Source organism: Gossypium hirsutum, chromosome D11 (assembly GCF_007990345.1).
Source record: "Gossypium hirsutum isolate 1008001.06 chromosome D11, Gossypium_hirsutum_v2.1, whole genome shotgun sequence".
NCBI lineage: Eukaryota > Viridiplantae > Streptophyta > Magnoliopsida > Malvales > Malvaceae > Gossypium > Gossypium hirsutum.
Window position 1 is genome coordinate 21,191,182 of NC_053447.1, and position 25,017 is coordinate 21,216,198.

At 31.9% G+C, this 25,017-nt stretch overlaps 2 protein-coding genes across 4 annotated transcripts; both read left to right on the forward strand.

Moving 5' to 3' along the window:
- Positions 1–2,001: 2,001 nt before the first annotated feature.
- Positions 2,002–4,634, forward strand: LOC107913016 (B-box zinc finger protein 18). Of its 3 annotated transcripts, none has more exons than XM_016841440.2 (5): positions 2,002–2,528; positions 3,024–3,120; positions 3,219–3,334; positions 3,425–3,667; positions 4,294–4,634. In XM_016841440.2, exons 1-5 carry the CDS (start codon positions 2,436–2,438, stop codon positions 4,300–4,302), a joined length of 558 nt encoding a protein of 185 aa, XP_016696929.1. In that variant the 5' UTR covers positions 2,002–2,435; the 3' UTR covers positions 4,303–4,634. The 3 variants fall into 3 exon arrangements, with proteins under 3 accessions (XP_016696929.1, XP_040962407.1, XP_016696930.1); XM_016841441.2 differs by having other exon boundaries at positions 2,309–2,528; positions 3,001–3,120; XM_041106473.1 differs by lacking the exon at positions 3,219–3,334 and having other exon boundaries at positions 3,024–3,131.
- A 13,316-nt stretch (positions 4,635–17,950) lies between these two features.
- On the forward strand, positions 17,951–22,480 carry LOC107913017 (probable serine protease EDA2). The gene is made up of 12 exons (XM_016841442.2): positions 17,951–18,317; positions 18,413–18,538; positions 18,643–18,798; positions 18,987–19,169; positions 19,564–19,680; positions 19,805–19,858; positions 19,930–20,001; positions 20,086–20,291; positions 20,459–20,553; positions 21,294–21,368; positions 21,692–21,775; positions 21,996–22,480. The coding sequence occupies exons 1-12, from the start codon at positions 18,126–18,128 to the stop codon at positions 22,109–22,111; spliced, it is 1,476 nt and encodes a 491-aa protein (XP_016696931.2). The 5' UTR covers positions 17,951–18,125; the 3' UTR covers positions 22,112–22,480.
- The last annotated feature ends 2,537 nt before the right edge of the window (positions 22,481–25,017 follow it).

Genomic DNA, 25,017 nt, shown 5'->3' on the forward strand with positions numbered 1-25,017 from the left:
AGTGGACAAAGGACCAACAGTAGGGTAGCAAATGCAAATGAAGCCTGAATTTACAAGGCATTTCAATTAAGATTTGTTTCTTCATATCAAACTCCTTGAGAGATATTTGTGACTCAACCAACAGCTGTTGTTTTCCATACTTCATAATATCAGATACCTTAAACTGTACTTCTCAGTGCAGGTTTATTATATAAGTTTCGAACGAATTTCCAATCTTTTGGCATCATGGTCAATTACTAATGTTTTGTTCTTAGTGTAAACAATATCTCTGTAGATGTTTAGTTTTATGGTGATGCGGGTTAGGTACTTGTTGAATTGTATTCTCTTTAACCTGAAGTAGACATGAAGATGAGTATGGTTAAGTAGGCGTTTGAAGTCACCATTTTTGGGCACAAATAAATAGAGTTTGCCTCTCATCTTAGCTAACCTAATTATCTTAGAAATATGTTCAACACTGACCTGTGTCTGAAAGGGCTAACACAACAAGCTAAACCAGAAAGCTTTATTTTTCTCTTGCAACTTGTTTTCTAGTCAATTTCACATAAATGGTTATGCAGAAGAATGATCAACTGATGATTTTGACACTATTGCTCAATTGCAACCAATTCATCCTATGGAGAATCACATACTGTTCCTATTAAATCTTTCAGAACCTTAAGAGTAAAACTTTAGTTTCAAGTAGCAGCTAGCTAGTAGGAAGTGATATCACTGTCAGTATATGCGAGAGAGCTGCAAGACATGGAAATGATATGTCATCACTGTAGTAGAAGATGAAGGGAACAGAGTTGATCCGGTCTTCGTCCATGATCCAGACGGGTACATGGTAGAGCTCTACAACAGTTGGAATCTTCCAATCCTTCCTCCTCCTTCCAGACCATTCAAGCTAAGGCTAAGCAGGTTCAACAAGGCTATTGTATTACATGCTGCAATTGTTTTACAGGTCTTTTATGACTTAGTTCCATGAAGGAATTTGTATTGATTATAGTACTTAATAAGTTTGTGATATTGAGTTGTGATTATATATGCATACCCTGTAATCCTAGATGAGGCTTCTCATTGTATTAACTTGGAAGCATTGCTATTGATATAGATCAAAAGGATGAAAGAAATAATCAGTAAGAACTATAAGATTTGACATATTAGGCCTCGGCTTTAGTTGGGCTTGCCACTATTCTTTTCTGTGAAATGTCAAATTTGCAGCATCTGATGCCTTTCTTTTTTTCTTTTTCTTTTTACAAAATTTCCAAATAAAATCAGTACTGTTTGTTCTTTTTTTCAAAGAGTGTTGCTTACAAGTAAAAGTCATGGTTGTTTCGTATATTACCAACCACAACCATTCATCTGATTCCACAAAAATTTTCAAATGAATTTAGTTGTGATCTCATTTTATGTGGCTGAGGAAAATGCGGACATCACAATCAAAAAAGGAAGAAGAAATGGACACCACAAGAGCAATGAACATATACAAAACCTTGACAAAAAAGCCAAGAAAATATCTTTGAACTGAAACCTGCTGTTGAGATTAATTTTTGCTTTAATTTTGATTCATTAAAGTCAATTATATTTATTAAAAGAAAACCATTTTCAATTGTTCAACATGTTTGCCTTTCATGGTTCAGTGAAAAACAAGACAATGGCCTTTACCAATAGAATGGTTTTTGTGAAGAAAAGTCCTAATTCAAGCAAATTGCCCCAGGTCCACCTATGGCTATGCTTGATAGATGAAAGCAGTCTCAGCCCCCCAAACATAAGATTTCATTAGCCCTATCATATCTCATATTTGAGAAGCTAGTAATACTATAACCACGAGGGAGAGATAAAAGAAGATGCTTTGTATGAACCAGAAGCAGCAAAAAGAAAGAAACCAAACCAAAGTTAACTAGAAAGAAGAAAAAATAAACTTGGGTCCCATGGCAGATAAGTGACTGGTCAGCAAAGATTGAAGCCAGAGACGTTCCTCAACACATAAAAGCCAAGACTTTTGTTTGAAAAACTTGTGGTGTCCATCCATCAAATGCCAATTGAATCAAACCACAAGTTGACAAAACAAAACACCCTCCACCGGTCCACCCCATCATTCATTTCTTATGTTCTGTTGCCTTGCCTGTTTATTAAATCCCTACATTTTCCCCCACCCTTTTCTTTAACGAGTAATTCTAATATTTAAAAGAAAAAAAACATCTTTTTCCCCTCTATCACCAATCCTAGTCCTTACCATCATCATCATTATCACCAACCAACCTCAACAACAACAACAGCTGCCTCTGCCTATCATTTTCATTTGATTATAAAAACAATTTGTTTCCATTTGTTTTTGTTTTCTGTAGTTGGGTTCTTTTGTTTTCTGGGGCATATTATTAATTTATAATATTATTATGTGAAAAAAGAAGATGAATATTTTTGCTATTGCGAGAGGATGAGAGTGAGAGAGAATTATGCGAACCATTTGCGACGCTTGTGAAAGTGCTGCTGCTATCGTCTTCTGTGCTGCCGATGAGGCTGCTCTTTGCGGTGCTTGTGATGAAAAGGTTGGTTCTTCCTTCATTCTCCTCACTTTCTTTCCCCATGTAATCATACACTTTGGAGGTCTGTTTTAGCTGTTTACTGGACCCATTTAGAATTTTTTGGTCTGTTCTTTGTAGGAGGCAGGATTTTTATCACAGTTATTTCATATTTGGCTTTTTTATTAAACCAACTAAAGGCCTTTCTTTTATTCTTCAGGATTGATATACATACACATATGTAAATATACTCTTCTTTACCACTTCTAGCATAAGCAATTGTGCAGGCTAACCTTTCTATAAATTCTCTGCTAGAAATCCAAAATTTGATGAATAGTCTTAGTCAAGCAATAGTTTGAGTCTTTTCTTTTTCATGTTGAAGGGTGGAGATTGTAATTTTTATGAAAAATAGATGGGTATATTAGATTTTATTTATTCTCAAAAAGTTCTTGTGCATTGTTATAGCTTGACCTGCAAAATCAAACCTTTTGTTTTGAAGTGAAATGTTGATTGATGTGCCAGGTCCATTTGTGCAATAAGCTTGCCAGCCGGCATGTTCGGGTGGGTCTGGCAAACCCCAGTGACGTTCCTCGCTGCGACATATGTGAAAATGCACCTGGTAATATGCAGGTGTCTTTTTGTCTTGTGCTGTTTGATTTATCAGGTTTCTTAACAAGTTTGCGGAACTTATGTTCATTCCTTGAACCGTGCATGTAGCTTTCTTTTACTGTGAAATAGATGGAACATCCCTTTGTTTACAATGTGATATGATTGTACATGTTGGAGGTAAAAGAACTCATGGAAGATATCTTGTCTTAAGGCAGAGAGTAGAGGTTTGTCACTTAAATCTTTGAAGGTAATTGGGTCATATATTGCTCCTGGAGTTTAAAATGTTCCCTGGGAATTTTTATTTTTTTTTTCAGTTTCCAGGGTATAAACCTGGTAATATAGAGGATCCAGCTTCACAGCCTTTGGATCCCAGTGAGACCATGAGAGGCCAAAATCATGCAGCTAAACGGACAGTGGGAGAGAACCAACAAAATGACAAGGCCTCTCCTGTTCTAAGGATGGATGCTAATGCTGATGGTCATCTTGAAACGGGTACTAAAATGATAGACTTGAATATGAAGCCGCACCGAATACATGGGCAAGCCTCAAACAATCAGGTTAGAGCTCTACTGTTATGCAAGTTCCTCCTGTTTCACTGCATTTGAAACACATGATCTTGTTGGTTCAACATATTCAGGGGCTATGTCTATAACCGGTCATTAAGAAACGAGATGATTCGGTACATGTGTTGGTATTGAAACACTCTAATTTTCATTTTATATGTGCAGTAGGCATGCGATTGTTTCGATGCATGAAAAGACATAAAACCCATATGTAAGACTTAACCTGTCAAATCAGATTATAGCATCAACCTGGGAAGTTAGATATGAAAACATGGCAAAAGGATGCTGAAGATATTTCTGAAGTTCACTCATCTGTACCTTAAAGAATAATTAGAGCATACAAGTGCTTTTGTTTCATTTAGTTCATTCATTAAACATTTTATTGTTGACAAACATTTCGTCTTGATTTTCGAGTTGAACTGAAAGATTACACCAAGGAATGGTAAATTTCTGAAGTTCACAATGTTATATGAACCATAGTCTATAGCTATATTTGCTTCGACCCTTCATTTTCCTTTAAGTACATAGAAAACTTCAAAAACTCGTATATAGTACATCAAAATTGTTTTCTTCAGCTTGCAAAGCTGAGCTCTGATGCCTGGTTCTTTTTTTGTCTAAAGGAACAATAATTCACTGTTGTCGGCAGCTGTGATATGATGATAAGGCGACCTGGTTCTCGGTTAAATTTTATTTGGAAGCCTGGAAGGCCTCGTTTCATGCTTATGTTACAGCTCCGTAGCTGCTCGATTTATCATCTCCTGGTGTAGCTTCTATAGAATAGTTTTCTTTTTTCAGACAGCTTTCATAGCTCATACTGCAAAGCAAAAGAATGTAACCGTTCCTTTGTAAGTTTTGTTTTGTTTTTCCCTGTACTTCTTAAACCACTTGGGAGAAAGAATGCTTGAGATTATGCTTAAAAAGTAATGCTATGCCTGGTACTACCTAGAGAATCTCTTACTTACAACCTGATTTCCATTAGTTTATGCGGTGGCCAGTAAATTTAGTTTCGATTGGTTAAATATGTACTTTAAACAAAATTGTGGATTCTATCTAATTTTATCAAATTTAATCTTTGTACTTTTTGTAATTTTAAAATTTCAAATCCTCACCCATTTATAATTGTTAAATTTATTAAGTTCTGTAATTTCCAAAATTTCAAGCCAGATTGCTATTTTCACATATTACATACTAAAAACTCAATTAGTGAATTTCCAAATGTCGTTTATGTCAAGATTGAAATTTCATAATTTAAAAAGTATAGGAACTTAGAATGATACAATCAGAGAACATGGGCTAAATTTACAACAGTACGCATGGTACAGAATTAGTAACTAAGTTTGACAAAACATATTTAACTACTTTCATTTGAGTCAAGATCAAAATTTCAAAATTTGAAAAGTATAAAGGTTGATATTGACCAATTTGAAAGGTACAAGAACTAAAATTAATCAATTAAAATACAAAGATTAAATCTACAACTTTTATAAAGTATAAAGACTAATAGTAAAATTTAACTAATTCGATTCACTAAAGATTACTAGACTTCATTAAGGTTGAGTTTAGCATTAAGTAAGGCTAAAACAAACAACTTTTAGAGTCAAAAGTGCTTTTGAAATTTGAATCCAATGGTAAAAACATTGTTTGGTAGTTTTTACGTTTGAGAAAACTGCTTTTGGAGTCAAATGATATTTTTAACCTTTATTTATAATTTAATGTATTTTATGTAATATTTATAGTGGATATAAAATTATTAGTTATTGAAATTTATTTCAAATATATAATTTTTTAATGGTTATATTTTAATATTTAAAATATAATTTATGTATTCAAATTAAATTTTATAAATAATTAATATTAATTATTTAAAAAAATTAAAATTTTTATTTTTATATCAAAATATTAATAATGAGTTTCAATAAATTATTTTTTATATTTTATTGAAATATAGTAATATAACGAACTTAAATGCTTGATTTTTAAATTTACTATATCATGTTTAAAATTAACATTTTATTTTTCAAAAACACATATTACCGATAATATTAAATCAAACTTTTTAAAAATAATTTTGGTAAACTAACCCCAAATTTGTTTAGGTGGTAAAAATAAGTTGGATTCTTGTATTTGAATTCACCTTTCCTAAATTATTAGCAGTAGTTTTACTTTTTAGGAATCTTAATTTTACCCATTTTTAAATCACTTAATCTAATTTTGTTAACCCAAAACGAAAAAACAAAATATATATATATATATTATATTAATGTATCTAACTCTTCAAATTTTTTATACTCTCCCAAACATAGTTTCATCTGTATTCATTTATTTATAAGTGATTTTTCTATTGTTATTAATTGAAGAAATTTAACATTTTTTTTCAATTTTATTACATTAGTTTTTTCAATTAACTAATTGTTATTATAAATAAGTTTTTTAGATCATTAATTATTTACGGATTGAACAAAGTTAGGGTTTTGTATATTATTATTGTTTTCATTATTTGGATAATTTAATTATCCTTAAAGATAATTTAGTAAAATATGTTTTTATTTAAATTTATGTTCTATCAATTAAATAGTAATATATTACATTACCATAAAATATACTGAATAAGGTTTTTAGAGTTTTAATTTGCCTTTTGTTTAATTCGATGTTAAGATAGATGTTCAGGCATATGTTTGAACAGAGGTGGACAAAACAAGAGCAGTAAGCAAATAAGAGAAATAAACACATAAACGTTGTTAGTGCAATTCGGATTTACCATTCCTATTTTACAGAGCTTTACTCGATGGATAGTTCTTATTCAACAATCATTTGGATCACCTATTGGTTTAAACCTAATCTACCCTTACACAAAGAAGTAATTGCAACCCCAACTTTAGCACCCCTCACCCGTTACAGACAACCAGTACAAATAGGAGATGCCACCGAAACATGTACGAGTAAGAAATCTTGGATTTATTTAAGGATTGAAAGTTTAAAACACTTTTATAAAATAATTAAACATGTTTTAGATGAATTGAAAATTTTAAAAATAATTTAAAATTATTTAGAATTTATTCGGAGGTGACTAAAACCCAAAATGATCCCCGGAAGATAAAAAAACACTTGAAAAAGTGCAAGGTTGCTACAGGGGTGTGATGTCACGACAAGGAACATTTGACATCGCGACATGAATTGCTGAGTTAGTGAGGTCATGATGAGGTGAAGTGCGAAGTCGTAATGTTGGCTTTGTAGTCATGACGTTACAACTTCATGGTCGCGACGTGACTCACTATGTTCACCCCAAAATACTTGAAATATTTTGCAAAGTCTCTCTATTCATGGTATGCATAAAATCTACTTAAAGAATTCTCCATTACATATAAAAAATACTACAAAACACTTTAAAATCACAACCAATGATCTCGGAAGTAAAGTATTCATGCATATCATCGATTAACAAAAAGAAGAATAGTATAGTGAAATACCAAGTCGAGCTTCCAAGTTCACATTTAGAAAACATTCAACACAAAAACCAAGTAATATGAAATTAACATATTTTAAATGTAGACAACCTGCCACAACTAAAAATGCATCATTCTCATACTCTTGGAGATATTAATGATAGTGTGATGTCTTGAATTTGACTTGGCTTTAAAAATCCACGAATTATAAATATTTATTTTAGAAAATAGAAAATATATATTAAGTTGGATTAAATTATAAATTGTTGAGTTAAAAATCCAAGAAGCAGATATAATTGGTCTCAATACAGGAGAGACTCAAATCCCCTCATCATAAGAGAGAGGAGCATCATCTCTAGTATTATTTATTAGGGTGTGCCACCCACCCTATTCTACTTAGAGTAGAATAATGTTTTTTATTAAATAAATATTATTTGTATTCGCATAAAGCACAGGTATTTTTCGGGAAAAAACTTATTACTATAAATATAACAAATTAGCTCGATTTTCAAAATTTTAATTTTTTACTGTAATAGAAAGTTATTTTCTAAACCAGATTTTTCCAACAAATATAGCACTACTAGTGCTCCAACCCACACAACCAAGGTTCTCAAAAAAGAACATTCATTTAACTCACATCAAATGTCAAGCCAAAGTAACAATACCAATCTCCAAGTCTCCACATAACCCATATGCGCACTAATAATTCCCATTGGCATACCAATTATGTCCTAAACCTTCTACCAAATTTATAAAGGCATTACTCAATCAACAAATTAATGTAACATTTCCAAGAGTCTTAAAAGTCTCATAGCTTATTATGAGTTTGTTCATGCCATTCAATCTCATACCATTAATTCAACAAAAAAACACATTTAACTTTCAACCATTCTTAGCATATCATTAACATTACACATTTTTCATATATTGCTATCAATCACATATATAATCACATTTCGTACATACACATGTACTTACATTTATCTTTCGTGTTTAAACCCATGTTTCCATTAATCAATAGTCATTCAAGTAACCTTTTCCTAACTTATTCTAAACACAAGCGTCACATTGCTCTTAATTAATCTTTTTAGTGTATTAAATAACATATTATTAAGCTAAACAACACCTACAACAAAGTAACTATGGTAATTTCCATAAGAACTTACCCGAAATCAACAAAAAGAATGGAAAACTCCCCACTTTCTATTTCATTCCATAACCTTTTCCTTGCATTTGTTGATAGCCTATTTCTCTATTAAATGTTTATCACCAAATAAACAAGCATATTATGAGATCTCATAGCAACTCATAAAGACAACATTAAATGGCCATTTAAATGACTCAACTAACTTAATAATGCTCATAAATACAAAATAGGGGTCAAAATGATGTAAAATCACAAAAATTTACCTTATATTTTACTTTCTTACCCAACCCATTTTTCTACCATGAAAACTCAAAACCCTAAGTGCGTGAATGATGAGATTGATGAGGTTTTTTTGGTTCTATTATGATTTCTAAAGGGTGACTTTGCAAGAAAAAAGAAAAAGAAAAGTGGTGGAAGATTGCAAAAAGAAAAAAAAAGAGTAGAAAATGAAAAAGATTTAATAAGAAGCTTTTTTTTCTTGTTTCTCTTCTTTGGCCGGCTGAAACAAGCTAGTATGGTTGGCAAAATGATGTGGTAAAATTGCAATTTAAGGCTCATTTCATAATCAATTGTTTCCAAAAAAATCTCATCACCCACATCAACATATAAACTTTAATATTCTATCATATTTTGGTTTCGTATGACCAAAAATATCTTTAGGAGAAAAATTACCATTTTGCCCTTTGACTTGTATTTTTTATCCGATTGAGTTCGAAACTTTAAAATAGCTTAAAGTGCTTAACCCCAAACTGTCGCCGGAATAGGATTACGAGGCATTACCGAATATCTCGGACAATTTACAAATAATTCTTAAATAAATAACAAACATATTATAAAATAATTATAAATTCATATAAATTTATGCTAATTAGCTTCATTCATTTTTTTTAAAATTTCGACAGTATTTCTGCTTTTTTTTACATAAAACCCCCTGCAAACTTAAAACCAAAAACAAACCAATACCAATATTTCAATCAATGGTTTTATACTTTAAAACGCTACTAAATCATGCTTAATAAATTGATTCACTATTTTATTTATAATTCAAAAGATTATAACCATTTACTCACAACCAAGATCATTTAACATATATATATTTATATATACAACTCGTGTTCAATCACCTAGTACATGCCACTTAAACAAAAAGAAGAAATACATCACCAAAATTTTCTTGATGGAGTCGGGATCTTTCTAGATGCTAACTAGACCTTGAACTCTAATGACCTGCGCACGGAAACAACCGTACGCTGAGTATTTCATACTCAGTGGTATTACCATAATTCAAATTATAATATTAATAAACATGTAATGCATGAAGCCATAAATACAAATTTAAACTCACATTTCATATTTCCACAATAACAATTCATCAATTAATATCATATATCCACAATTTGGAATTTGGACACATCATGAACCTTAGATTCATTTCTCAATCTCATATCACATTTCAATTCACAATTTGACTTCTCATTTCATTTCAATAGCTCGATTGAACAACTCCTTCAGTTTATCATTTTATTATTTACCCTTTAACAAAACTCAGACTTTGGCGGATACACGGATCCAACCAAACACTCCAGTATGGCACCCAGTGCCTCATCGGATAGTTCGAAGCAATAGTTGACATCCAGTGTCTCATCGGCAAAGCCGAAGAAAGTTGGTACCCAGTACCTCATCGAATCTATCCAAAGAAATATAGTGACACCCAGTGTCTCATCGACTCGAGGTCGAAGTATCCCTGAACTCTTCTAATCCTATGGCATGCCAACTATATCTGACTCAGCCCGACTAGTTAATAGGGTCTCCAAATTCACATTTCAATTCAATTTCACCTTTTCACTTTCAATCACAATTCAATTCAAAATTCACTTTTCCATTTTTCAAGTCAATATTTAATTCAATTCCACACATATATTCATCATTCAATTGAATTTCTTTCAACTTAATAATAATACTTACTATATATTTCACTTACCTTACATATAAATTTAAATATAGCATTTAATAATAAATAATTTGAATTATAGTAATACAAACCGTAAATCTCCCGTTTTAGTCCTCGATAGATTTCTCCTTTCCTCTTGATGCTGATGCCTCGGGTTCTTTCTTAGCTACGAAAATAATAATTTACATTATTAATTACAACACTAATTATAATAAATAATTAAATTTCTAATCGATTCCTACCTTGTTCTCAATTTAATCCTAACTAAGTTTTCTTACTTTTCTAATTCAATTCACACTCTATTTCTATTCAAATTTCATCCAAACTCAAATTTAACTATTAAAATTTCAGCATATTTTCTTAATTTCGAATTTCCCTCAATTTAGTCCCTAAAACATAAAACTTATAGTTTCTTTTACAATTTAATCCTTTATCAATTCTAACTTAAAATTTATTCAATTAAATCCCTAATTCAACCATTTATTCAACATGAACCATGCTTAAAAACCTATAAACTTCCAAAACATCAACTTAATTTCATCAAAACTCTACTCTAAAGCTTCTAAAACATCAAAATTAAAAGAAAATGGCTTAATTAACATACCAAATTAAACTCCAAACTTTAAAAACCCTATTTTCCTTTTTCTTCTTTCTTTCTTTCGTTTCCCCTGTTTCGAAATAGCTTCTGTTCTTTTTCTTCTTTGTTTCTTTCTTTTACTTTATTTTATTTGCTTCATTGTTTTTAATTACTAAATAATTAATATAATATTAATATAAAATATCTTATGCTTAAATATTAAGTAAACCAATTGTTTAATTATATTTGTACATATTTATTTTATTACACTTGTATAAATTTTATACCATTTATTTGTCAATCATTTTATTTATTTAATAAAAATCTATTTAACAACAATTGATAATATTACAAATGTACATATATATTTTATTTATAAATGTACAATGTCATCTATACCATACACTTGTCATCATTTATTTTATTTATCACACAAAAATTTTATAATTTAATTATTTATCTAATAAATATCTATTTAATAATTTAATATAATTATTACAAATGTATATACTTCTATTAATACATTTGTATTAAATCACTTCCATACATTTGTCTTTGTTTAACTTATTTCATAATATAATAATAATAATAATAAATATAATTTATTATTTAATATTAAACCTTAATGATTATTAATGAAATTAAAAAAAATATCACATAAAAATCTTCAATCTTACCCATTTATGCCGCTTCATACTTGTGAATTGGCTTAATTATCATTTTGGTCCTTTATACTTTCTTTTAATCTGTAAGTAAACTTTTACCCTTTACTCTATTTAATCCTTTTTCCTAATTATTCTTAATTAGACTAAATTCACCTATCTAAAACCTAATTAAACACACAACTAGTCTCATAAATATTTCTAATAATTATTTTCGAACTCAATTTACTAAGACGGAGGCCCGATATCATACTTTTCTAATGCCCGTGAATTTTGGGTCATTACAGTGTTTCTCAATGGCCATTTTAATAGTCTAAAAATAATTATAAATAATGAAATCAAATTTCTTATCTAATTTACAGATAAATTCATCGGAAAAAATCTCATACGGTTTACCGAAAAATTTTAGGGCGTTACTCCAACAATGAACTCAATTATTATAAATCACTCAGCCTAAATAAGCTCACTTACAATCAATAGTATCTATCTAAGAAAACTTAACAAGAGTGCAAAAGAAAAAAAAAACCTAACAACAAATAGATAATAATGTAGCACTAACACTCTCCAAAAGGCGTGTCGAACCAAACATATGTGCTACCTATTTATAGGCAAAATATAACAATTCCTCTGATAATATTTTGTGGAGATAAATTCATCAATTTAATGAATAAAATCTTTTATAAACCCTCAAATATCTATCTTAAAATAATGTCTTATCAACCAAGATAAATCAACAACTTAATCACCAAATAAATAACTTAAAGGATAAGGATAAGCCTTATGGGATAAGGCATGTCAATCTCCAATCTCTTCAATAGTCAAATTCAATTAACATTGTTTTGGACAAGTTAAAACATGTTCTGGACATCATTTTCTTATAGAGAAACCAATCATGAAGGTCAAGGTAAAAAATTCGACATCTAACTTGACTTAAGTTGTCCTAGAGTCGTTGTTCAGACTGCTTTTCAAAGGTCTGTTTGGACATCTGTTTAAACATAGGAATGAACAAGAGCGATTCAACAAGTTGTTTGATCATGAGTTGAATCATTAGTAATTGGACAGCCAAAATCTTAACAATCTCTCCCTTTGGCTTTTTTACAAAACATAAGCAAATGATCAAAACTCTCCATATCACTATGCATAAGACAAAGATCTCAATTGAAAAAACAACTTCATAGTAGCAACAAAACAACAAACGATAACAACAAACACCTCCTTATCATTTATTCATCTCAAATGCATAAACCATAATTATCATAAACATAGACCATACCATACCAAAATCAACAAACTTACTCCCCTTACCCTATGCTCTCATTGCTTGTTTGCCTTAATTTCATTTAGGGGAATGAGGTGCTACATCTTCAACAATAGAGATTGTAGCTCTTGGAACAACAAGTACCTTTTCTATGAAACGGAATATGTTTAATCTTTGAAATATCCTCAAAATAGTCACTTTTGTTTGCCTCAGGTTACATTTTAGTCACTTATGTTTGAAATGTTACAATTTAGTCACTTACATTATCGTGTTGTAACATTTTAGTCACTGAGCCGTTAATTATCGTTAATGGTGTAACACTAAGATGACATGACACGTTAAATCATCATTTTAAACAAAAATTTTAGGTTAAATTATACAATTGGTCTCTATATTTTTTTGCGAAATTTAAGTTTTTCTTTTACGTTTTTTTTAAAGTTTCCTTTTTTTTTCTTTTTTTCCATTATCTTGTCAGGAAGAGTGTAACACCCTATACCTATCCCGTCGCGAAGCCTAAGTTCTAGGACGCTACACCATTGTCTCACATCGATTTCATCATAATTGTCACATTTAGTATGCGAGCATATTTATTTTCTTTTGTTATTATAGCAATCATGTGAATATTAAAACATGCAAACTCAGATTAACGTTTAACCATGCTAACATATGACAAACAAACATAGAATGGACATACATCAAGCATTGGGACCACTTAGCAAATTTTCCCAAAAAGGTTATGTAGGTATCGATACTAAAGAGTTGGTATCGATATTTTCTTTAGGTGATATCCATACCACATGAAAAATCGATACCAAACTTGCATTCTATTTCTCACCAAAATTCCCAAATGTTAAAAACTATCATACCTTTTGCAAGGTATCGATAAATTTACCTCGAGTACTATACTCAGGCCAAGGTATCGATACCAATTCTATATTCTATTTTACTGCACTTTTGAAATTATAGAGGTATTGTTTTAATAATCCTATTATCGATACCTTTATTCCAGACTGCCAAATTTCAGCATATAACAACAATAAAACCATTAAAACTTAGCCCTAAATAACATGCTTCTTTCACCTAGATAAATAAACATCAAAGTATCCAAAATAACAGTCCAAACATCACATTCAAGTCCATAAACCTCCAAACATAAATAGCATGCAAGTACCCCCAAAAATGTCTTAGCAAAACCAATAAAAAAATATACCACATTGGCCTATTACATTACTTTTATTCCCCAAACATAAATAAGCATATAACACCTACTAATAGAAGCTAAATAGTCGGCTTGGATCACCCCTCGAGACCACACCTCTCACACTAACACTATGTATCTGCAATGGTTAAAACGGACTGGGTAAGCTTAACAAGCTCAATGAATGCTCAAAATTACCACTACGTAAACAAGACATCATGCAACAACGAAACAAACATATATCATATTCATATGATCTTTTACTCTTATGAAATATTTTACCATTAATCATATTTCTTGAATTCATTCACACACTAGTCACATGAATATTTCAGCTTATATTCTAGCATATATCAATAACATTTAATCACATTCAATCACTTTTTATGATAATTTGGCTCTTAAAATTATGAAACATAAAGTGGACTCTATCACCACATATCAGATACGTGGATCTCCATCACATCATAACAACTCAAAGACTCGAACATGTCTCATAAGTGAAGCATATAACTAACACTCTCCAACACTCTACACATACATATCCCAATGAATGTTGCTTAGCTCACATTCCCTTATCTTTCTAAAAATATCCCTGGGCGTCAACGCCCCATATATATCACAAGACAAAGGTGATACCCACAATCTTATGGCATGCCAACTATATCCAACGGTCTCATAAGGTCACAAGGCCAAAATATCCACATGATTATCACATATCCATTTACCGATTTTCCACACATATTCACTGCATATTCATATTAGTAGTACAATATTATCTATGTCATATGGCATGAAAACATACCCACATAGTTGTTGTCACAACGATCACATATATCATAGCATCTCATATATGTTTATAATTTCACAAATTCACAAGTAAACATATTTCACATTCAACCATAGGTGTGAGAACACTTACACTTAAAATTTAGAGTAGGGGTTTAGGCTACCTCTAAATTCCCAATTACACAATGAATTATCTACTAGTAGCCATCCCAAACACTCATCGAATATCAACTTTCGCCGAAAATCGAGAGCTTGAACTAGCTCTTTCTCTAACTCGTAGAAAGCCCTAGTGAATCCGAGGCTTCACACACAACAATCACACAAAACACAGTCAAATGACAGCCAATGACCCACTTAAACCACCCAAAACACAAGCCTAAGCTACCATCTCATGTAACCGAACCCTTTTGCATGACAAACTTAAAACGCAAATATCTCGATCTACACTGAATCTTTTCACACGAAACAAGTTCCATTCATCTACATAATCATCTACAATTAATTCCCAACCTTTAAACTATACAAAACTATACGTTTCAAGATATTAAAATTTTTCAACAAGTTTTGGCCATTCTAACGAAAATTCATTCTAACACGATAAATCCTTAACAAAACTTCAAAGTAACTTTATAAACCTTCTAATTATGTTAAAAAAAGTTGAAAAACACTTTAAAATCAAATTTTAATTCACCAACCCGAAATCTACCATTAATGACCAAAATTTCAACTTTTATCTAAAACATGTGTTTTAATGGATAGAAATTCAATTTAAAGTTCTAGATAACATTTAAAATTAATAGGAAGATGATTGGTTACCTTGAATGCAAGAAAAGAAAAATAAACTTTGACACAAATCTAGGAAAACCCACTCTTGAAGATGATGATGAAATTGGTGAGATTTTTGGGTGTTTTCTTGAAGATTTAGGAAGGTTTAATGCTTTGGAAATGAGGGGAATCAAAATAGTATACTCTTGAAATAAAAAATTGAATGGAATAACAAGGGAGAACAAGGGACGACAAGTACGGCAATGGAGAGCAAAAACTTTCGTGAAACAAACTAGAAAGGGGGGTTTAAAGGTTCAATTTCAAAAATTGGTCTAATTTTAACATAAATGCTCTTAGTTTTGCCTCTTTTACAAAGCAGTCCTATTTTCAAAATTAAAGGTATTTAAAAATCATTTTCAGAAATTGACTTAATTTCCTAATACCGATTGTTGAAAACATTATCGAATACTAACCTTACGAAATTCTAAACACATATAAGCTAAAATTCTTTAAATACCTTCAAAACTTCTAGGCCCTATTTTGGGGTGTGACAAAGAGTAAACAAAAAGATTAACTTGTTAATGAGAAGAGGATTATTGAGTTAAACACGAGGGTGAATAGTTTTTTTCTTAAAAAAAAGAAAGGAAAGATGATGACGAGTGTAGTGCTAGAGAAAAATCTTGAGAAGCAAATAGGGAATCAAATGGGATGCATGGCTAGTTTCCTTCATATCTTTGATCGTCACTAGCTTCTTTTTGGCAAGTGCCTTTACTCCCCTAAGCGCCTCCCTCCCATGGAAACGCCGATTGGTTTTTATTTATCATCTCCGTCTTTTTTTTTACATTGGTTTGTATTGTTTTATTAACTTTTTTTTTTAAAAAAATTTTGGCGAGTGAAAAGAAAACGGAGCAAGTGAAGACTGTTGAGACACTGACAATATCGAGAGAAATAGAGAAGCAGCCATAAGGACGAGCAGCAATGTCACTAGACCGTTCAAATCAATCTTCGGTTACACCGAAGCTCTGATCTCCGGTATCAAAACTTTCCACGTCTACTGGTAATCAAAGCAAGTTACCTTTCCCCTTTCCCGTTTTTGAGTACACAGGAGGTAGCGCGAGGTTGCCATGGAAATTCTTCAAGGAAGCTCCAAGGCTCTCTTTGGATAGTAGAGCCATCGTTGATGCCAAATGAAGCCTTAAGCCCTAGAAGATCCGTACGATTGCCTCCGTATTATCTGCGAACCAATGCGAAGATGAGGTGGACGATAATGATAAACAACTACGGTCACCAAGCGTAATTTGCAAAGTTCATAGGACTGGAACCATTACCATATTCAAATCTCAAATTGAACGGAAAAGCTCAATACGAAAAAATATAGGAAACAATTGTATAATTTAACCTAAAATTTTTATTTGAAATGATTATTTAATGTGTTACGTCAGCTTACCATTACATTGTTAACGTCAATTAACAATTCAGCGACTAAAATGTTACAACACGATAATGTAAGTGACTAAAACGTAACATTTCAAACATAAATAACTAAAATATAATATGAGACAAACAAAAATAACTATTTTAACAATTTACCCAAAAAATAATTTAAAATCCTTTTGTTTTTTTGGAGTTTTTTAGATTTGTAGACATGAAGAAGAGATTGTGAGTGTGAGGAATTCACAATTCTTTCCTCTTTTTATTAATGTTTATTTTCCATTTGATTTTAGTTAACACATGTAAATTTTAATTTATTTTAAAAAAATAAACATGTGTAAAAACACGTGAATTAAAGGTGTTATGTCAAACACTGACGCAGATGCCATATTATACCGCTTTTACTAATTGTTTAAGGGTTAAAGAGACTGAAATTTTAAGTAAAAGTATATTGATTTTTCTTTTAACAGGTGGAGGGTGATTTATGTTAACTTTTAAGTCAATGCTATGGTTCTTTTTATATAGAAAAAGCTTTTGTATTCACACTTTCTGAGATTAAAAAAGAATTATATAAATAGAAAAAGGATAAAACTATATTTAAAGTCACTACACTTAGTAAGTTTATGCTAGTCATTTAATTTTATAAAGATATAATAGAATCATTAAACTATTTAAAATTTTTTATTTAAGTTATTAAATTATTCGAAAATTTTTATTTAAGTCATTGGTTATTAGGTTTTTTTTCTTTTTAAAAGTTCGGCTAAAAAGTTCAAAACAACGATCCAATGATCAATGCAGTAGATTAGTATTTATCAACGAGTAGGACCTATCTTAAATCTAAGTTTATTCGATTGCTAGTGTTAGAGATAGGGGAAGAAAACTGTGTGGAATTTTTTTATTTTTGGATTTCTGAATTGAATTGAATTGTAGAAAAAAAAGTTTATTACATAAGAATTTTTAAATAATTTAAGGATTATTTTGTAAATTTTTTAAGATACTGTAGTTGAACGAACTTTGTAGTCTACCCAATAAACAGATTTACTCATACTTTAAGTCAACCATTTTTTTTCATACTTTAGTCACCTTGGGTGTAGCACGTTGATAACATCAATATAATAAATATATGTGAAGCTGACTGCCCAGAATTAACTGATCTGGTTTCCCGTTAGCTCCCAAGAGTTTTAAGACACGAAGAACCCCACGGCCACCTGTTTCTGAATCAGGGCTGGCAATGGGAACGATGAGGCTTTTGAAACCGTTGGTTGTGTCCATCTCGTCATTGTTCTTCGTGGCTCTGTCGGGCTTCGCCCATGGATTCGTGATGACGCCTCGCTCTTTGATTAACCGCTTGTCTCAAAGTAGCTATTATTTAACCACAAAAGAGCTCTGGTTCGACCAGACTCTCGATCACTATTCTCCTTATGTAATCCTCCCGTTCTGTTTTTCTGATCTCTGTTATTTCTATTCCATATTGTATTTCTCTTTTATTCCCAAGTTTCCACCTTTTTTTTCTGGCAGGACCACCGGCAATTTAAGCAGCGTTACTATGAATTCCTTGATTACTTTCAAGTTCCCGATGGACCTATTTTCTTAAAAATTTGTGGGGAGTCTTCGTGCAATGGCATAAGCAATGACTATCTCGGCGTAAATTCTACTATTTCGCTTCAAACCCATTTTTTTTACAGAGAAAACGAATTTGATTTTGGAAGAAAATGTCTCAATAATTATTGTATTGTTATGAGTTTCAGGTTTTGGCCAAGAAGTTTGGGGCTGCTGTGGTTTCACTTGAGCATCGTTACTATGGGAAAAGCAGCCCTTTTAAGTCACATACAACGGAAAATCTGAAATATCTTTCATCTAAGCAGGCTCTCTTTGACTTGGCTGTTTTCCGTCAGTGGTATCAGGTAAGCTTCTTTTTCGTTTTTCCCTTTGATAAATCAGGTTTTTGTTAGTTCCAGGTTTAGCTTGCCTAGTATTGTCTTACTGGGTCTTTTATCGGATTGACTGAAGTCAATTGTCTCATGTTTTAGTTGTTAAGTTCATGTTATTGTTCACCTTATCCTTTTCTATTTACAGCGCTTCTGTTTTGTAGGAATCCTTAAACTTGAAGCGAAATAGAACAGGTGTTGACAATTCATGGTTTGTTTTTGGCGTTTCATACTCTGGTGCTCTTAGTGCGTGGTTTCGACTTAAGTTTCCTCATTTAACATGCGGAAGCCTGGCAAGTTCTGCTGTTGTTCATGCTGTTTACAACTACACTGACTATGATAAGCAGGTAAGAGATTGATACGCCCTTCACCTCACTTTTTTTGTGTTACATTTTGCTATTCATTTGCTATCTGATTATTTATAAAATTTCAAAAATACCCATAAACTAGTTCAATTTAGGATGAAGGTTTATGATTATCGTTCTTTGAAGGGTAAACATCAGTATAGGGAGATATAGTTCTCTTACTTTGTTTAAAATGACAATATTTGGGACAGCCAGTGGTGGAAATTCGATGAGATTGAGTGGTTGAAGGGAGTTCATCTTGTAAATATCTGTTCGTATACTGAGTTTTTTCTGTTCTTTTCTTTTTATTTTCATTTCCTGAATATATTCTTCCTTCAGTTATAGATTTTCCATCACCTTTATTCACCTTATTCTTTTAACCCTCCTCCATGTGCAGGTTGGTGAGTCAGCTGGTCCCGAATGCAAAGCCGTGTTACAAGAAATCACTGAACTTGTTGATCGGAGTCTTGAAACAAACAAAAAAGAACTGAAGAAGCAGTTTGATGCAGCTGAGGTTGAATCTTCTTTCCCTTTTTTTCTCCATTGTAGAAACCCTCTACTTAAATTGCAAAGTGAAGATGTTCTACTAAAATTGTCATCTCCTGATACTGATGCTGACAATTTGTTTCTGTTTCCAGCTTGAGATTGATGGTGATTTCCTCTATTTCCTGGCGGATGCTGCTGTTGTTGCGGTACATTTGCTTTTTCCTCTCACTCTTGTTAGTTTTTCTCTGTAGTATTCTTAATGTTTATGAATACGCAGTTTCAATATGGACATCCAGATGCATTATGCACCCCTCTTGTTGAAGCAAAAAAGGCAGGAGTGGATTTGGTGGTATGCTCGTATTACACATTATGCATCTTTACAGTTTTGTGAGACTATATGATTTGTGGACAAAAATTTATTATACCTTTGTAGGCCGCCTATGCCAAATATGTCAAAGAGTATTTTATTGGAACTTTTTGTGTCAGTGTTGAAACTTATAATCAGAAACACTTGAAGAACACTGCCGTTAAAGAAGGTAGTTCTGACCGGCTATGGTGGTTTCAAGTGTGTACTGAAGTTGCATATTTCCAGGTGGCACCCTCAAATGACACCGTTCGCTCTTCCAAAATTGATACAAAGTATGTTTCTAAATATCACGCTATGTAATCGATACTAGGGTTGCTTTCTGGTTTACTTCTGCTATCTGCACTTCTGTCAGATTGCAAATGAGTGTATTGAGTGTTTTTTCCCCTCTTCTATGCTTTGGTGCACATCCAACCATACAAATGTATTGCTCGTATTGCAGATACCACTTAGATCTTTGCAAGAATGTCTTTGGAGAAGGCATTTACCCAGAGGTTGATGTGACAAATATATACTATGGAGGCACAAATATTGCAGGTCAAGGCATAATCTTTCACGTTTTTCTGCCTTTTCCTCACCATGAATTTTCCAATGCTTTTACGCAAGTTTAGTCTTGTAGGCTTCTAGCATTAAAGACTCGAGGAGTTTTCCCTTCTTTGGTCAATCCCTGTACATACTAATTGCTGGTCTAGAGTTGCTTTATTACTTTACTTCTAGCTGTGTAGCATATAATTTTCCCCTCAAACATGCACCACACCTTCCGGCACCTACAGACAGGCTTGCTTATTCCTGTCACTGTTTGCTACTTCTGTGCCAGCAGACTGAGGTGTTGCACTCATTGATTTGCACGCATGAAAAAATGAGGGTACTCTGTACTAAGATGTTCTTATGGTGCAGTAAATGCTTCTTGTGTAAAATATCATTTCTTTGATTTCTTCTCAAGAAATGGTCTTCTATCTCTGTAGACTGAAACCTTCTGTTCAGCTTGATATGCGGTTGTATTCATTCATTTCCAGCTAATTCTTTGGGTTTACGTTAGTCAAAAACAAATTATATTGTATTTGCATGCAAAAGGAAGTGATTATGTATGTCTGAAGGAAAATGAATTGCCTCTAAGTCAAGAGAGATGAACGGTTCATTTAGCATTTGAGGGCTAAATAATTAACGCGATTAAAATAATGATTTACATTTTTGTTGCTTATATTATCATGCTTCTAGTATTGCGCTCAACAACATGCATATACTTCTGTTTGTCTTACAAAAATATGAATTTGCAGGTTCAAAAATCATTTTTACAAATGGCTCACAGGATCCATGGCGCCATGCTTCCAAACAGACATCTTCGCCGGGCAGTAAGCTTCCATTAGCATTACCAATTACTTTGATGAATACCCAGATTCTAAACTAAAAGAAGAGGCTTCATAGGAAGCTCTTGGTTGCTATTTGCTCCACTGGGCAGTGTGGATGGTCTAGCAGCGGCCACCTAGATGTCTGATAACCTCTTAATAATAGCCAAGCCTAGGAACTCTTAAGTTGTGATTACGAAAAATGTTATTTTCTTTAGGTTGTGGGATTATCTAGAAAATGGAAATAACTTATTGCTGATCAACGATTTGCTGTATTTCACCTTTTTATCCTATTTCACTCTCTAAGAACTGACTTTGGAACATTTCAGTGCCTTCATACATTATTACTTGTCATAATTGCGGCCATGGAATTGATATGCGAGAATGTCCCCAATCTGTTTCAAGCATTGAAGGTAAGAACTGTATTGCTAATGGAATCTAAGTTATCTTGAAAAAAAGACCCCAATAGCTTAAAGTTTTAAGCACATTTTGTCAGTCAATTATGTGCTTGCATTGTATAGCACTTGTAAACATTGTGTAGACTCTAGAAATCCATGATTATTGCTTACCAGTTCTTCGAATAATGACTCTATGAGGTATTCTCTAAAGTTGTGATTTATTTTCTCTTTTCAGGTAATGCTCAGAGCTGCAACATCCCTGATGCAGTTAACAAAGTGAGGCAAAAGATGATAGAACACATCAACTTATGGTTGTCCGAGTGCAAGGGCTTGGGTTGGCATTCCATGTAAGTATGGCATAAACCCAGATATGTAAAGATGCAAAACCGTAGACAAACCCCGTTCTTGTGTATGTGCCCTTCAAAGCATGCTTAGGTGCTCATCAGACAAGGCATTGCCAGTGTTACTCGTCCATAACGCGTACTTACAGTCGGTTATCTCATTCCTTATGTCTGGCATTAACCTCAAGAATTTCATTACTGCACTGTGTTACTGTCTAGTTCCAACCTCAATAATTGGCGCAAGTTGTGTATGATTGTTTTTTGAGAAAGTCATAGATTTCCTCTGTCGGTTAAATTTTCAGTGCATGATGAAATTTATGAAGTTGTTCAAGATTCACTATGAACAAAATAGATCAACATAAGGTTTTGGCCTCTCTGATTTAATTCTTGTACTTTATAATTTGAGGCACTTACTTTTATAATGTTATTTATTATTTCAAATTGTAACTTCGTTATCCAACCACTTAATAAAAAATTTAGAATGTTGGTCGAATACTTAAAAGGTATTTTCTAAAATATTTCAATCAAACAATTTAATTTGATAAAAATGTTTAGATGTTAATTGAATGCTTAAAAGGGGTTCTTATAAAAATTCCACCTTGGAATATTAGTAGTAATTTAATTATGAGTTTTTTTTTTGAGATTATCTATTATAAAAAGTTACAAAATAATTAGTATGTTTAACCTAATTTTATCTTGTTTTACATGATTTCAATCCCTCTTAATTGAGTACGAGTTACAACATTAGGAGAGTTCTATAACCACCTATAAATAACATTTTTAGGTTAAGTTTTTGGAGGGGATCATATATTCTTTCTTATTCTAATTAGGATTTTAGTTTTTGAGAGTCATCAAGACTTTTGTTTTCTTTTTAATTTTCTTTTCTTTTCAAAAGTGATAGGTTGAAGTTGTTGGTAGAGATTTGATCTGAACTTTTGGATTTGATTATTGAAGATTTTTTTTAATATTTCCCATGTCATTATGTTCTTGTTCATCTTTTTGGTTGATTTGAATTTCATAATGTGTTAATTCTTTGAATTGGTTATAGATTAGTAATTGAAATACGCTAAAGATGAGTTTAGATTGTAACTTGATTAATTATTCAATTCATTTTTCATAACTAACCTAGGTAACAGATAGGTTAAGGAATATATTGAGGGAGAGTGGGACGTGATGTTGGCTTAACCTTAACTATAACCTCCCAAACCTAGTTTAGACGATATGACCGAATTCTGAAGGCTACATTAGTCATCGAAATAGCCAAGTAAATTCGCTCAATTTAAAAACCACTATTTTGATCAATTTACGAAACTTAGCATGGTCGCCTTAGGTTTACTAAAAACATCGGATTGTTAGGTCGTCTATGATTTAAGTTTGATTATTAGAAAGTCATGTCATTTGAAAAACTCGATCGATTTCGTCAGTAAACATTTTAAATAAAAACTACATTTCATCATTATGCAGCGGAAAAATGTGATGCCTTTGTAAGAAGATTCGTGTTTTAAGTCATATTAGGTCGGTTATTAAATTTGCTAGATTTTATCCAAATTTCATGCATGCATGCATGCAAAAAAAAAACCCATGCCACAGTCCTTAAAAATTTACAGTCCCAAAAATAAAAGAAGTTAAATTAAAAATACTTTATTAATTGAAAATTTGAGACGAAACCTCCGTATGTTGAATCTGATATTAATCTTGAGGGTTATCTGTAAGAAGTAAATTAGGGGGTGAGCTTAAAAATCTTAGTGTGAGTCTAAGCAAATATAGGCATTTCATAGGCACACAATCAATCAAAGAAGCATACAACTATTATAACAGTTCATACAATTTATCATGACAAAAAAATTATGTATATGGTTGTAAGAGTATGCCCAAAGATCAATCATGAGATGGTTGTAATAACATACTTGATTTACCATGTTTATTAATATAAGGCGTTGCCATTATTATTTCAGTTTCTTTTCTGTGTGTATAAATAAACTGTTTTATAATAATGTCCTGAGAATAATATAATTATTCTTAAAAGATCTTTAGTCAAGTATTATTGTTGACTAGAACAACAATAATGCATTAAGACTAACATGTAGTTGATTGATGATAAAGAGTTGTTATTGACATGGAGTGTCAAAATCAATGCATGAATATGTGTGTTAGAGAACAACGTATTGGACTGACCCGCTATGAGTATGTTTCTTAGATTATTATGTAATTGTCATAACATTACTCATAGTGATTAATATGTATATGATCCTCAGACTTGAGATCATTATTATCCCAACATCGTGAGTTGTATATTTTGATACAGTTAAACGTACACCGTAAATTGTTGTTCTATAAAGGCTGATGTTATATATACCACAACCTATGTAGAGGGATATGGTTTATCAATATAGGATAAGTCCCTCCTACATAATGGGAGTAATATCTTAGGTCACTTGATTGAGTGAGACTAGAAATGCATGGTCATGCTCAAATAAGTTGATATGAGATGTCATACTTATTTATATATCATAGTCTACTCAAGATATCAAGGAATAAGGGATGGACTATGCAAGTGTGACTATTCCATGACTTGTTTCCATTCCAGAGATAAAGGACTTAAAGATTAATGCATGAAAGGTTAATCACAAAAAGATTATGTCGAATCATGACTTCTTGTAACTTAGGTAGCAATTATGCATTGCTAGACGCCACTCATTGTTTGTAACATTAGAGTCATTTTAGTATTACTGCTAACGTTACAAGAACCTACAGGGTCACACCCTATAGTTGAAATGAACGGAATAAAACATAGTTGGTATTGTGTTTGGTTGTCACATGAATTAAATTAATTATAGAATTAATTTAATTGGGCAATCAAATATCGAACATATTATATGTACAAGGATGTTGTACACATAATGAGAATATAGTCTT

Bases quoted from the DNA above. Each gene is read 5' to 3' on its own strand.
- LOC107913016 (XM_016841440.2), top strand. From the start codon at position 2,436: ATGCGAACCATTTGCGACGCTTGTGAAAGTGCTGCTGCTATCGTCTTC. The intron at 2,529-3,023 runs GTTGGTTCTTCC...TTGATGTGCCAG, and splicing joins GCGGTGCTTGTGATGAAAAG to GTCCATTTGTGCAATAAGCT. The intron at 3,335-3,424 runs GTTTGTCACTTA...TTTTTTTTTCAG, and splicing joins TCTTAAGGCAGAGAGTAGAG to TTTCCAGGGTATAAACCTGG.
- LOC107913017 (XM_016841442.2), top strand. From the start codon at position 18,126: ATGGGAACGATGAGGCTTTTGAAACCGTTGGTTGTGTCCATCTCGTCA. The intron at 18,539-18,642 runs GTAAATTCTACT...TATGAGTTTCAG, and splicing joins TAAGCAATGACTATCTCGGC to GTTTTGGCCAAGAAGTTTGG. The intron at 20,554-21,293 runs GTCAAGGCATAA...ATGAATTTGCAG, and splicing joins TGGAGGCACAAATATTGCAG to GTTCAAAAATCATTTTTACA.